This window comes from Lactuca virosa, chromosome 1 (assembly GCF_052849685.1).
Source record: "Lactuca virosa cultivar CGN04683 chromosome 1, Lactuca_virosa_CGN04683_v6, whole genome shotgun sequence".
Taxonomy (NCBI): Eukaryota; Viridiplantae; Streptophyta; class Magnoliopsida; order Asterales; family Asteraceae; genus Lactuca; species Lactuca virosa.
This window is the reverse complement of record NC_136426.1, coordinates 91722002-91736119: the sequence shown is the minus strand read 5'-3', so window position 1 is coordinate 91736119 and position 14118 is coordinate 91722002. Positions and strand designations below refer to the sequence as shown.

The 14118-nt window shown below is 38.5% G+C and overlaps 1 protein-coding gene across 1 annotated transcript; it reads right to left on the bottom strand.

Moving 5' to 3' along the window:
- Positions 1 to 11472: 11472 nt before the first annotated feature.
- LOC145116971 (uncharacterized) lies at positions 11473 to 12243 on the bottom strand. The gene has a single exon (XM_079053271.1). It carries the CDS (start codon positions 12241 to 12243, stop codon positions 11473 to 11475), a length of 771 nt encoding a protein of 256 aa, XP_078909397.1.
- Positions 12244 to 14118: the final 1875 nt, after the last annotated feature.

Genomic DNA, 14118 nt, shown 5'->3' with positions numbered 1-14118 from the left:
ACAACCTGAAGCAGAATTGGAAAGCAAGGAACTCCAAAAATAAGAAAGCATGGTAAGATGGAAACTCTTCACTGATGGAGCTTCCAACTTTAGAAGAACATGCCTAGGAATCATACTAAAATCGCCACAAGGGGACATCCTACCCCAGGCAGTCAGCTGTGAATTCGATGCAACCAACAACGAGGCTGAATACGAAGCACTGATCATGGGATTACAGTTGGCCAAGGATCTTCAAATCAAGGATCTTTAGGTATTTTTTGATTCCTTATTATTAACTAATTATTTTAATGGATCATATGTAGTAAAAGGTGAAAGATTAGCACTATACCTCCAGATCCTCAAAAAATTAGCCTCCGAATTCGAAGATTTTAGCGTAAGTCAAGTTCCTAGAGAAGAAAACATTGAGGCAGACACATTGGCCAACCTAGGATCTTCCCTTAGGATACCGCCAGAAATCAGGATCCCTATAACCCATATATTGATTCCAGCGATAGAAGATCCCTCCAAGAAACCAGATAATCAAAATGACCATGATTAAACAACCTACGTAGCAACAATCGAAGATCTCGATCCTCAATTACTTCTTCAAGATTCTAATCGTCAGGATCCTAACATCCAGGATCCTCCGCAAAGCTCAAGATCATGGATTCAGCCCATTGTAGAGTATCTCCAAAATGACATGATTCCCAAAGAAGAGAAAAGCGACAGAGTGTTTCGGATGAGGGTCTCATGATTTGTGATTATTCGAGGGAAATTATACAAGAAATACATGGTTGGTCCATACTTGAGATGCTTGGAAAGTCATGAATCTATCAAAGTACTAAAGGACATACATGAAGGAGATTGTGGCAATCATGCTCGGGGAATATCCTTATGCTCCAAAGTGTTGAGGACGGGGTACTACTGGACAACAATGAACAAAGATGCCTTCTTACATGCACAGATATGTGATGCTTGTCAAAGGCATAACAACATCCTTCATCAACTAGCAGAACCCTTACATCCTGTCATCTCCCATTGGCCATTCATGAAATGGGGAATGGATATAGTTGGAAACTTATTGAAAGCTCCTAGTGTCTTCATGCAAATAATGACATACTACTTCTCAAAATGGATAGAGGCTGAAGCCTTTGTTCAAATACAAGACAAGGAGGTGGTATCATTTATCAAACGTATCCTGACTAGGTTTGGGATCCCTGTCGAGATCGTATGTGACAATAGATCCTAATTCATAAGCAAAGGACTAGAGACTGTTGCACGAGTTGGGGAATTAAAATGATAATGTCCACTCCTATTCATCCTCAAACTAATGGTCAAGCTGAATCCAACAACAAAATTATAGTCACTAATTTGAAAAAAAGACTAGACAAAAAGAAAGGAAGATGGGCAGATGAACTCCCTTCCATCCTATGGGCAGATAGGACGACTTTAAAAACGGCCATTGGCCGAACTTGATACTCCTTGGTGTTTGGAACAAAAGCCGTGACCCCAACTGAAGTTGTGATCCCAAAGGCAAGATACCAGTTACAGGCTCAAGAAAACAACGATAGGAACCTAGCCCAGGATCTTGACACTATCGATGAAATCAAGGATCTTTCTAGGATCCGCATTGTTGCTCATCAACAAAGGATCGCTAAAGCATACAATAAGAACATTAAAGTAAGAATATTCCAAATAGGTGACTTGGTCCTTAGGAAGGTATTCCAAAATACCAAGGATCCCAATGCAGGTAAATTGGCACCTAAATAGGAAGGACCATATATCATCGATTAAGAAGCAGGAAATGGGGCATATTGACTAGCTACCCTTGAAGGAAACGTATTGACAAGATCCTGGAATGATATACATTTAAAAGCATACTTTATGTAAGTTGTATTAATCATTTTTTAACAAACTCAAGGTACACACTCTCTACTCGTTCCTTTTATCTAATTCTTTCATTTGATTTTTCAAAGACCATTACTAACTTAAGCATCGGAGGGGCGTTAGCCAAGCTAATGCCCATCCCAAACTAACGTTTTCAATGTGCAGGAAACCAATGATCCTAATAGCCACAAATAAAGACTGATCATCACTCCTACGATTAATGGTACTTAATCCCATCTAAGGTTTAAAGATTTAATGACCTCTTTCACATGATTTAAGGTTTCTACACCTCGCTTAGACGGACGATATCAAACTATGGGATATGTATAAAGTGATCATTTCACGCTTTAGTGACTTGGCAACCCTCTTATTTTTTAACATATGTTAAGATCCTAAAGTTTAAATCTAATGTTTATAACATTATCATGTTATCACGCAGCTACGCAGTGAACACAAAGCGAACTATTCTTTCACCTTTTACTAAAAAAAATATAATCATGTTATCCTAAGTTGGGATCCTCCCTAGTAAATTTCCAAGGTTTATAACATTATCATTTTATCTTACGAGTTAGGATTTTTCCCTAGTTATTATGGGATTTTCCTCAGTTATTATCTAAAGTGGGATTTTCCCCAGTTATTATCTAAAGTGGGATTTTTACCAGTTATTATCCAAACTGGGATCTTCCCCAGTAGGAATCTTCCCCAATCATTTTCTAAATAGTATCTCTCCCAGTTGGAAAGCAAAGTAAGGATCTTCAAAGATCTTCTAAGAGAGAACCTTCTCTATGCAAACTCTATAGATCATATGGAACTAAAGGGATCATAACTCAAGACTTCTCCTAAGGCAAAAGGTTATAAAGCCTAAGGATCACTAGGTTCTATCTATCCTTATTTCTTAAGAACTATTTCCTTATATTATAACTAAAGGTTTATTTTTATAAGGATCCTAACTGCTCTGAGACCTGAAGCGGATAACTTACTGTTTCAGTCAAAAATTGATCAAGTGTAATTCAACCAAATTGTATGAGAGGCTGTGGTGTTAGTGTAATGTAAGTATCACAAGCTAATCTAAGTGAGATAAATGAGTTACAAGGAAACCCCTTGATCCTTTGTAGGACCTTCAGAATAAAACCTTGGGAGGTGATAATAATCACCTGCCTTGATGTGTTTTATTGATTTTAAAGATTATGAAAGTAATACAAGTATAAGAGTAATGCTATGGCTAATTGTGTATGTTGTGTGGTAGATACATGTGTTATTTATAGTCTAGTGTAAGTAACAAGAAGTCTGATAATTCTGGGATCCTCCAGAATCAGCATATGAACGTTATTGGATTTGGTATTCTAGGTCTTTTTCCTGTTTAAGATGACACTCCGTTGAGAATGGGTGTAATGCTTGATTCCTGGTATGCTTTTAACTCATTTATTTAATTATTTTGATAGGGTAACTCGACGAGTTGGTGGCCCTAACTCGTTGAGTAGAAGGCAGTTGATACGCGGGGTTTAAGTATCTACTCGACCAGTCAAGAGCCCTGGACTCGGCGAGTAGATCGGCCAGATTGAAACCCTAATTTTGGGGTTTTGCACCCTATTTAAGCTCCTTAACCCCCACCCCTTGGCCTCATTTCCAGCCTCCCTGTCCCAAACCCTAATCCACGAAACCCTAGAGCTTTATTTGAGAGTGTGAGCCATTTGGAGTGATCTTTGTGCACTTTTGAAGCTTGTGGAAGAAGAAGAAGATAGAGGGCTCAAGAGGGAAAGAGTAGATCCAGAAACTACATACTATTTGCTACATTTTTTGGTAATCAAGTTCCTATCTTGGGTATTACTTCATTAGATCTCTTGATGTCCATTTTATGAGGGTTTTTGGGTCCAAGAATGATAGCCTTTGGAGATTGATCGACCCAAGTGGGTATTCTTCCAGACCTAGGATCTAGAGGGGGTGATATGACATAAAGGTGAAAAATTTATGCCATTAGAGCTCCCATGTAATCCATAGAGTGTCATATTGACCTTTTTAGCCCCCAAAAGGCCATGCATGTGGAAAAAGGTGGGAATTTTACGTGTCCAAGTAGTGTAAGGGGTTTATATCTGAGGTTGTAAGCTTTGGTTGGGTGTATGCATGGCTTGAGGACCAAGTTCTAGGTCCCAAGGAATTAAGGTTTGAGCTAAACCCTTTAAGAACAGGTATGAATGGGTAAAGTTAGAAACTTTACCCTTAAAAGGACATTTTCAGGGTTTATGTGAAGTATGAAGCTTGGATCTATAGTGTAGGGGCTTAATCCATTAAGATAGACCAAGCAGATAGGGGAACTCGATGAGTCCAGAAAGGGACTCGACAAGTTGAGTCGGGTTGTCCTGATTTTATGCCAGGTTGAACTCGACGAGTCTGTGAAGGGACTCGACGAGTTGACTCGGTTGATCACGAGTCTGAGTAGTATAGGAACTCGTCGAGTTAGGAGGTAACTCGACGAATTGAGTCGACTAGGAGTTGACCTTGACTTTAACTTTGACCAGGTTGTTGACTTTGACCAGGGGTAAAATGGTCGTTTTACCCTAAGAAGGATTATCAGATTTTGATTAAGTGTTATTGTGAAATTTATAGTCGGGGAGTCGTTGGAGCAGCCGTCAGAGATTCCTCACACGAGATTTCACAGCTAGCATACGAGGTGAGTTTCCTCCAGTAGGAACGGGTCTAAGGCACCAAGGTCGGCCCGTTTAGTTAGTAGTAGTTTTGGACTACGGTCCGATGTCGGGCGGGGCCCGATGTAGGTTTATATGTTTTCTGGATTTCGATCCGATGTCGGGGCGGTCCCGAGGAATGCTTGTATGCTTGATGTCTTTGTGAATCTTGCATGTGTTTGTACTTGTATAGTTCCGGACTTTGGTCTCATGCCGGGGTGGTCCCGAGGAATGTTAGTAAGTTTCCGGATTACGGTCCGATGTCGGGCGGGGTCCGAGGAATGCTTAAATGTTAATGGTATATGCTTAGGTTTAGGTGTATTATTTGATTATGCTCACATGTATTCCGAGATGTGCTCAATGTCGGGCGAGGCTCGATGTCGGGCGGGGCCCGATGCTGGGAAAGCCGATGCTGGGCCATGACCTGATGTAGAAGGGGCGGGGCCCAAGATATGTTTATGTGATTATTTGTATGTGGTAGTTGGGGATACTCACTAAGCTTCGTGCTTACAGTTTTCAGTTTTCGTTTCAGGTACTTCCACTAGCAAGGGGAAGAGCTCGGGATGACTGCATGACACACACCATAGTTTTAGCCTGGGATGTTTTAGACTCTGATATTTTGATATATGGTTTTGATACAGTACTTGGATATGATGTTTTGGATATATGACTTGTGATTTTATGATATTGATGAATTATGGTTTTTTGAAAATGATTTTAAAAAGAAAATTTTGGACTATATTTTTGGGATGTTTCATTGGGTCTTGTGTTGACTAGTTCTGTACATATGAGAAAAATAAAGTAAATATAGCCATTACAAGTCTTAGAAATATTAGTGGTTATTGCCAGGATCCTGGGATATGTTTAAGGATCCTAAGGCTTCAGAAATATTTGAGGATCCTGAACATGAATTAAGGATCCTGTCCATAACAATTGACCCTAAATTATACCTGTGAAATATAACCGTTTGTGTTTAGATATTTAGAGGTTTAATTTATAAGTAAAAAATGAAGTAAAAATCTCTAATGGATAGGATAATTTGAATTTCAACGGGTAGACTTCAAGTCATTGGAATGGGTCAAATCACTCTTCTACCTTCCCTTGGTTCTTGTATAAATAATATATGGAGCTTTTCAATTTCATCTCATTCTTAGCTTTTCTTCTGGAAGTTCATCGAATAGCGTCGAAGGTACTATCTTTCTTTATTTTCTCCTTCCTGTCTTTAGTCATGGTCAAAAAATCTATTTGTTCTTGCTCCAGCATCATCTCTATTCCTGATGACGATTTCAAGGACCAGAAAATTTTATCTTATGAGGAAACTTGTACCTTCAATGACGATGACATCGAGGCCCTGAAGTCGGCTGGAACTTTTCCTATTGGTACCATCTTTAGGGATTTTGATGCTAGGATCCAACCTGACATTTTCTCTCCCTCTTGGGTTTGTTTTCCCGAATATCCTTTCACCCTAGGAATTTCTTACCCCTTAATCATTTCTGAATTTTTCGAGATCACTAAAATCTCGTACATTCAAGCCATACCAACGGTTTGGAGGATCCTCTATTGGATCGATCATTTGAACTGCTCTAGGGATCTTACCATTGTCTTAAATGAGCTAGCCTATATCTATGATCTTACAACTTTTGGGAACTCTCGCTTCCTGTTGAAGGTAAAAACTGATAAATCATCCCTTGTGTCGAAGTCGAAGCATAATGAAGGTGCTTGGAAAGGGAGACATTTCTTCGTGAAATGCGACTCAATTCCTGATGGAAATCTATTATCACAATCTTGGATTAACAAGGGTAGGGTTTCCTTTTTCTGTATTAAGGATTCTGACATTCACACTTCTTATTTTGTTTGATGTTTTGCAGCCTTCAAGTTTGATGAGTTAGTTCCTCTTGCTGAAGATACCGAGGATAGAATCAAGAGTTTCCTAACTCTGTCTAAGTCAGAGAGGTCATTTATGCTTGGTCAGTTCAATCATCAAGAAAATTCCTCTGCAACTAGCTCCATGTCGAAAGGTAAGGATCCTTCCTATATTTTTCTTTTTTATGAAGGATCCTGAATTCATAATGTTTCTTTTTTCGTGCTCAGGATCTAAGAGTACTCGTTGTAGTTCCTATTTCTCCCTTGCTGACCTAGATACGACCATGTCCAGTGGCCAACTGGTGGTGAAAAAGAGAAGACTTCATCCTCACATCCTATCATGAGAGCTCCCATAGAGCTAGCGGTAAAATCTTCGGGATCTAAAAAGAGAAAGAACGTCGCTCCTGCGGATTTGAGCTTGGAGAATCTCGGGGTGGAGGACGCACTCCGAAAGTTGGTTTCTTTTTCTCAATTTTTAAGTACTAACATCATTTTTCATTTCACATTTTGCTCTTTATTGCTTCTAATGTATTTTTTGTTTCAGGTCTCTGACCATATCTCTGTTGATTTGAGGATTCGGGCTGAGAGGGTTGAGCAAGTCCTCAAAGAGAAATAGAAGATGTGGAAAGCAACCATTGAGGACCTCTTAAAAAGGGTGGAACTCTTGAGCAAAGATAAGGCCGAGAGAGAGGAGGAGCACGAGGCGGAGATGGCGGAGGTGATCGCCGATGTAAAGGCCAACGCTACCTCGGCTGTTTGAGAGGCCAATATCAAACTAGTCGAAGATGTGGCCAATACAGGATCTTGGAATATGGCTCTGCCGAGCAGCCTTAGCCAAATTAAAGGGTGATACTGCCAACATGTCACACCCCCAAACCGGAACGACGGAAACGTTCGGGGATGGATAACATCATGTGTAGTATCACAACAATGCACAATAGTAATCAAAGTACAATATTCATTACATTGATAAAACATAACTTTATATTTGTGTTCAAATCATTGAATATTTGACACCAAAAAGTATAATTAAAAGACATTGTTATATGAAACTCTGTCTTCCTCAAAACTTGTGGATACCTGTTTATCGATTCCCTGAAAATACAAGTAGTTTTGAAAAGAGTGTCAACAATTAGGTTGGTGAGTTCATAAGTATTTTTGTAAAATAACTCTGTCATTTGTTTCTTAAAAAGATAAGTATATTCACTCATAAAAATCCTATATTTTCTGTTGTATATGTATTTGTGTTCTGAACTAGTATTATATAGTTTTAATTCACATAAAACTATAAGACGAATATTTTCCCTGTAGTAAAATAGTATTTTGTATTTTATACTATTATGAATTTTCTGTAGAAGCCTAGGTTTACCATTTGTAAAATATTGTGTTATAGTTTCATTATTTAATAAAACTATATGAAGTTGTTTTCTTATTCATACACTAATCACGTTATTCAATACCAAATTGTGAGTTATCATAACCATGCTTGATGACCTAAGCCTCGCCTGAAACACGACCTTCTTCAGGCGTCGAAATATGGTACGACAATTGTCACCACAGGTCTGCCGACCTAGCTGTTGCAAGCAGCTTTGGTGCGAGATTGTCAGTCCCGTATAGATCTATACACAAGTGTCACGCTCTCCCTCAAGGAGACTCTGGTTATAATTTTCAGGTCTTTTTTTTATACTTAAAGAAGTACTTGAAGCGTGTCTCACAAATGCTATATTGACGGTTACGTGTAGAATATTGAAAAATATCTTTGTAATAAATATATTGTAAATATCTCATAAATTATATTTAATATAATTTATATGATTATTTTCACAAGTTACTCTGAATATAGAAAGCAATATGTAGTTCCATAAAGTGTATTGATAAATATGCATGATTCATAAATTATACCTATTATAATTTATATGTTTATTTTTGTAATAAATTCTGAACCGGTAAAATGGTTTGTTTATAACAATTTTAAACTAGTTGAATAAATTTTGTTATTTATACAAGAATTCTTTGTATTTTACTTGTATTTCCCCCCATAAAACATTATAAAAATAGTGAAAATATAGGGGTATAAACTCACTTTTTACGCTAAACAGTGTTTTGCCGGTTTTGTTACGGATCTTTGATTGGTCATAACTTCTTCGTTATAACTCGGATTTCAGTGTTCTTTATATTTTCGGAAACCTAGTTACGATCTATACCACTTTATTCATTCCAATTAAGATTATTGAACAATTTATTTTTGATGCTTATTTTCGTCTCAATAAAATTCTATTTTTATTATTTCAAAATAAGTTACAATTTGACCTAGACTATTACATTGACTTGAAATATCGGGTTGTTACACAACACCAATGAGGATCCTGAAGGGCCGAAACTGAAAGAGAATGTGGAGGAGAACACCCCAGTCAATGATGACCAAGCCATGGTCTAGGCCTATTAGATAAGAATATTTTGCATGATTTTATATAAGACAATGTTTGTTTCTTATGGAATGGATGTACCACTTCTTTCTTTATGTATGGTTGTTTCATACTTTTCCACTTGAATTGTTAGTTTGCTTGATATGATTGTAGGATTTGTGAGGATTTTTACATAGTCAGGATCCTGAAAAGTTCAAATCTTACAAGAACCTTTTAAGATCTTATTAGCCTGAAAGGATTAGTCATTAGACTGGGATCTTACATAATTAAGATCTTTTAATATAATAAACCCTTTTTATGTAGGAAAAAATAATTTTAAAGAATAGAAAATACAAGGTCATCCTTAAGATATGAGACCATTTGACTTATGAGAAGTCTTGAAGCTTCCGTATGGAAAAGATCTTTGCTTTAGGAGTTCATCCGGGAGGATGCATAACTTAGTGAACTGGGAAGGAGCCCGCTTTAAGAGTAAATTGGAAATAACGCCAACTTGGAGAAAAAATTGGGAAGACTCTTGTTTTGTATGATAATTCCACAAGACTTGCATATTTTCAGGGGAGTATCCCAACTTCAGTCAACATGTTAATGTTATAGTTCTTAGCATATTACTTGGGAAAATCCCAATTTCAGGGTAACACGTTAGTGTTACAAGCTTTACTAAATCACTGGGGAAAATCCCAATTTCAAGGTAACACGTTAGTGTTACAAGCTTTAGTAAATCACTGGGGAAAATCCCAAATCGGACGATAACATGAAAATGTTATAGACCTTAAGTTTTTTATAGGGAAGATCCCAACTTTCTATAACACAGAAGTATTATTACCTTAAGAAATCATTGGGGAAGATCCCAACTTAGGATAACACGTAAGTGTTATAGACCTTATGTTTAAACGTTAGGATCTTGACATATGTTCAGAAATAAGAGGGTTTCCAAGTCACTAAAGCGTGACATGATCCCCTTATCCACATCTCACAGTAAGACTTTGTGCATCCAACCCCTCTATAGAAACCTTAACTCGTATCAAAGAGGTAATTAACTCTTTAAACTTTAGAGGGGATTAAGTACCCTTAGTCGTAGGAGAGATGATCATTCTCTATTCGTACTTATATGGATAAGTACCTATTACAATCGTCAAGATTACAGAACCATGTTTCTATTGGGATCCTTGAATCCCAGGATCCTCGAATGTCAGGATCATTAAACTTTAGGATCCCTACCTGTTAGGATCCTTGAATGCTAGGATCCTTATGTGTTAGGATCTTTGATTTCCTTTGCATAGAAAATGTTAGCTTGTGGTGGGCGTTAGCTTGGCTAACGCCCCTCTCAAGCATAAGTTAGTATTGGCTTTCATAATAATAAAAAGAAACAGATAAGAGTAGAGGGTAGAGAGAGTGTACCTTGAGTTTGTTCGGAAATGATCGACATAACTTACATGAAGTATGATTTTAGGTGGATGGCATTCCAGGGTCTTGGCAGGGCGTTACCTTCAAGGGTGCCTAGCCAATATCCCCCTTTCCTACTTTTGAATCAATAGGATATGGTCCTTCCCATTTAGGTGCCAATTTACCTGCACTGGGATCCTTGGTATTTTGGAATGTTTTCCTAAGTAACAAGTTACCTATCTGGAACCTTCTGACTTTGATTTTCTAGTTATATGCTTTAGTGATCCTTTGTTGATGAGCAGCAATGAGGATCCTGGAAAGATCCCTGAGTTCATCAATAGTGTCAAGATCCTGGGCTAGGATCCTATTGTTGCTCTCCTGATCCTGCAATTGATATCTTGTTGTTGGTATTACTACTTCAATAGGGATCACAGCTTTTGTTCCAGACACCAAGGAGTAAGGAGTTTGGCCAGTGGCTACCTTTGAAGTTGTCATATCTGCCCACAGGACGAGAGGAAGTTCTTCTGCCCATCTTCCTTTCCTCTCATCTAACCTCTTCATTAGATTGTTGACTATGATCTTATTGCTTCATTCAGCTTGACCATTAGCTTGAGGGTGGACAGGAGTGGACATTATCATTTTAATCCCCCAACTTGTGCAAAAGTCTCTAGTCCTTTTGCTTATGAACTGGGATCCATTATTGCATATGATCTCAGTATGGATCTTGAACCTAGTCAAGATATTTCATTTGATAAATGAGACCACTTCCTTGTCTCGTACTTGAACACAGGCTTCAACCTCTATCAAATTCGAGAAGTAGTCCGTCATCACTAGCATGAACACCTTTCCCCCCAGGGGCCTTTGGTAGCTTGCCAACTATATCCATTCCCCATTTCATGAATGGCCAAGAGGAAATGATAGGATGCAACGGTTCTGCTGGTCGATGTAGGATGTTGTTATGTCTTTGGAAGGCACCACATTTTTGGGCATACAAGAAAGCATTTTTTTCATTGTTGGCCAATAGTATCCGGTCCTTAATGCTTTGGAGCATAAGGATATGCCCCCAGTGTGGTTGCCACAGTCTCCTTCGTGTATATCTTTTAGGACTTCTGTAGCTTCGTGATCTTCTAAGCATTTAAGGTATGGACCTGCCATAAATTTCTTGTACAGTTTTCCTTAGATCATCACAAATAGTGAGACCCTCAACTTGAATGCTCTCTCACTTTTTTCTTCTCCTAGGATTGTGCCATTTTTCAGGTATTCCACGATGGGATGGATCCAAGATTTGGAGTGTTGTGTAGGATCCTGAATGTTAGGATAGGATCCTGAGGAAGTGGTTCAGGGTCAGGATCTTCGACTATTGCCATGTTAGTTGTTTGGTCATGGTGATTGGGATCATCTCGTTTATTGGAGGGATCTTCTATCGTTGGGATCAGTATATAGGTTATCAGGATCATGATTTCTGATGGGATACTAAGGGAAGATCCTAGGTTGGCTAGCATGTCATCCTCACCAGTTTCTTCTCTAGGAACTTGGCCTAGGCTGAAAGCTTCGAATTCAGAGGCTAACTTTTTGAGGATTTGAAGGTATAGTACTAGTCTATCGCCTTTTACTGCATAGGATCCATTAAAATGATTAGTTAATAATAAGGAGTCAACGAGTACCTGAATATCCTTTATTTGAAGATCCTTGGTCAGCTGTAATCCCATGATCAATGCTTCGTATTCAACTTCGTTGTTAGTTGCATCAAATTCACAGTTGACTGCTTGGGGTATGATGTCCCCCTGTGGCGATTTTAGTATGATCCCTAGGCCTATTCCTATAAAGTTTGAGGATTCTTCATTTAAGAGTGCCCATATTCCCATGCTTTCTTCTTTCTGGAGTTCCTTGCTTTCTAACTCTACTTCAGGTTGTATATCGTCACTGAAATTAGCCACAAAGTCTGCAAGTGCTTGTGACTTTGTTGCTGATCTTGATTCATAATTGATGTAATATGTGCTTAGCTTCACGGACCATTTTGCCATCCTACCTGATATCTCTGGTCTTAGGATCTAGGAGACTTTTATTTACGTAGTATATAGGATGTTGATCTCCATTGAGATCCTTGGCTAAAACCGCACTTACAGTGTTAGAGGATACTGAAAGGTATAGGAGGAGTGGTTCTCTATCTAGTGGCTAAAATTGCACTTACAATGTTATGAGTTATGATATTCTATACCTGTCATATCCTCATGCTTCCAGGCGAATGTTTTGCTTCTATCTTTCAGGAACTTTATTAGTTCCCGTTCAATTTGTTCTGGTAGTTAGGATCCTATCAGAATTTTGGCTTCAGGATCCTCGAGGTTTAGGGGCACCTCCTTTACATCCTGTTCTCTTGTCTCCAACACACCTCATGTCCTTCTTTAATTGCTATGCTTGTTGTGGTATTGTTGAAGATTTCATATAAGTCTTGTAGCATTCCTTGGATTCATATTGATCACTTATGATCTTTATTGTCCCCCATGGAGTGCGCATTTTGACACATTTATGGTATGTCGAGGGGACAGCCTTCATATCGTGGATCCATGGTCTACCTAGTATAACATTAAATGAGGACAATGTATCGATTACACAAAAGCGTTGCATAGAGTTTACCCCCTCTATGTGAATAAGTTGCTTTATTTTGTCGACGGTATGTTTTGTTACAAAGATTATGAAAGTAATACAAGTATACGAGTATGCTAGGGCTAATCGTGTATGTTGTGTGCTAGATACATGTGTTATTTAAAGTCTAGTTTAAGTAACAAGAAGTCTGATAATTCTGGGATCCTCCGGAATTAGGATATGAATGTTATTTGACTTGGTATTCCGGGTCTTTTGCCCGGTTGAGATGACTCTCCATTGAGAATGGTTCTTGTGTTGACTAGTTGTGTACATGTGAGAAAATTAAATAAAATATAGCCGTTACAAGTGTTAGAAAAATTAGTGGTAGTAGTCAGGATCCTGGGATATGTTTAAGGATCCCGAGGCTTCAGAAATATTTGAGGATCCTAAACTTGAGCTAAGGATTATGACCATAACACTAACTAATGCAGATCATTGACATCCTAAGAGTTATTGTAAAACCTGAACTCTTTAGGATCTTAACCACCTGAAGATCCTCAGAAATCCTACTGCTACAATCACATCAAACACACAAGCAAAGAGATTTAAACATCAACAACCAGGTGCATGAAATAAAAAGGGTTTCCCACCAACCCCCAAAAGAGTGAAATAATGTCTACAAACCAATATATTTAAATATTGTTTTTAAAACATCAAACCTACGCTTTGGTTTGATCATCCCGAATTGGGGATATCTCTGTCTCTCCCTATTCTCCCTTCTTTTTCTCTGCAGGATCCTGACCAACATCAATAGGCTTTCCAGTCAACTTAGCCAAGGCTTCACGCCATCCAGCTACATTCCAGGATCCTGCGTTCTCCACATCTTCTTCCACCTTGAGCTTAGCCTCCCAAACAACCACGACAACATTATCTTTTGTTTCAGCAATCACCTTATCCATCTCAGTCACATGCTCCTCCTCTTTCTTAGCCTTCTCCTTGGTCTGCAGCTCCACCCTCCTTAATAGATCCTTATTAGTCGCCCTCCACATCTTCTCCTGCTCCTTTAAGGCTAGTTCAGCCCTCTCAGCCCGGATCTTCAAGTCAGCGGAGACATGATCGGAGACATGAAACAAGAATGACATTAGAAACCGTGAAAGGTAAAATATGAAAAGAAAAGTTACACTAGCACTTACAGCCTGAGAAAAAGAAACCAACTTCAGGAGTGCATCGTCAGCTCTGAGATTTTTCAAGCTTAAATATGTGACCTCAACAGTTTTTCTTTTTCGGGATCCTATAGTTTTTGCCGTCAAATCTAT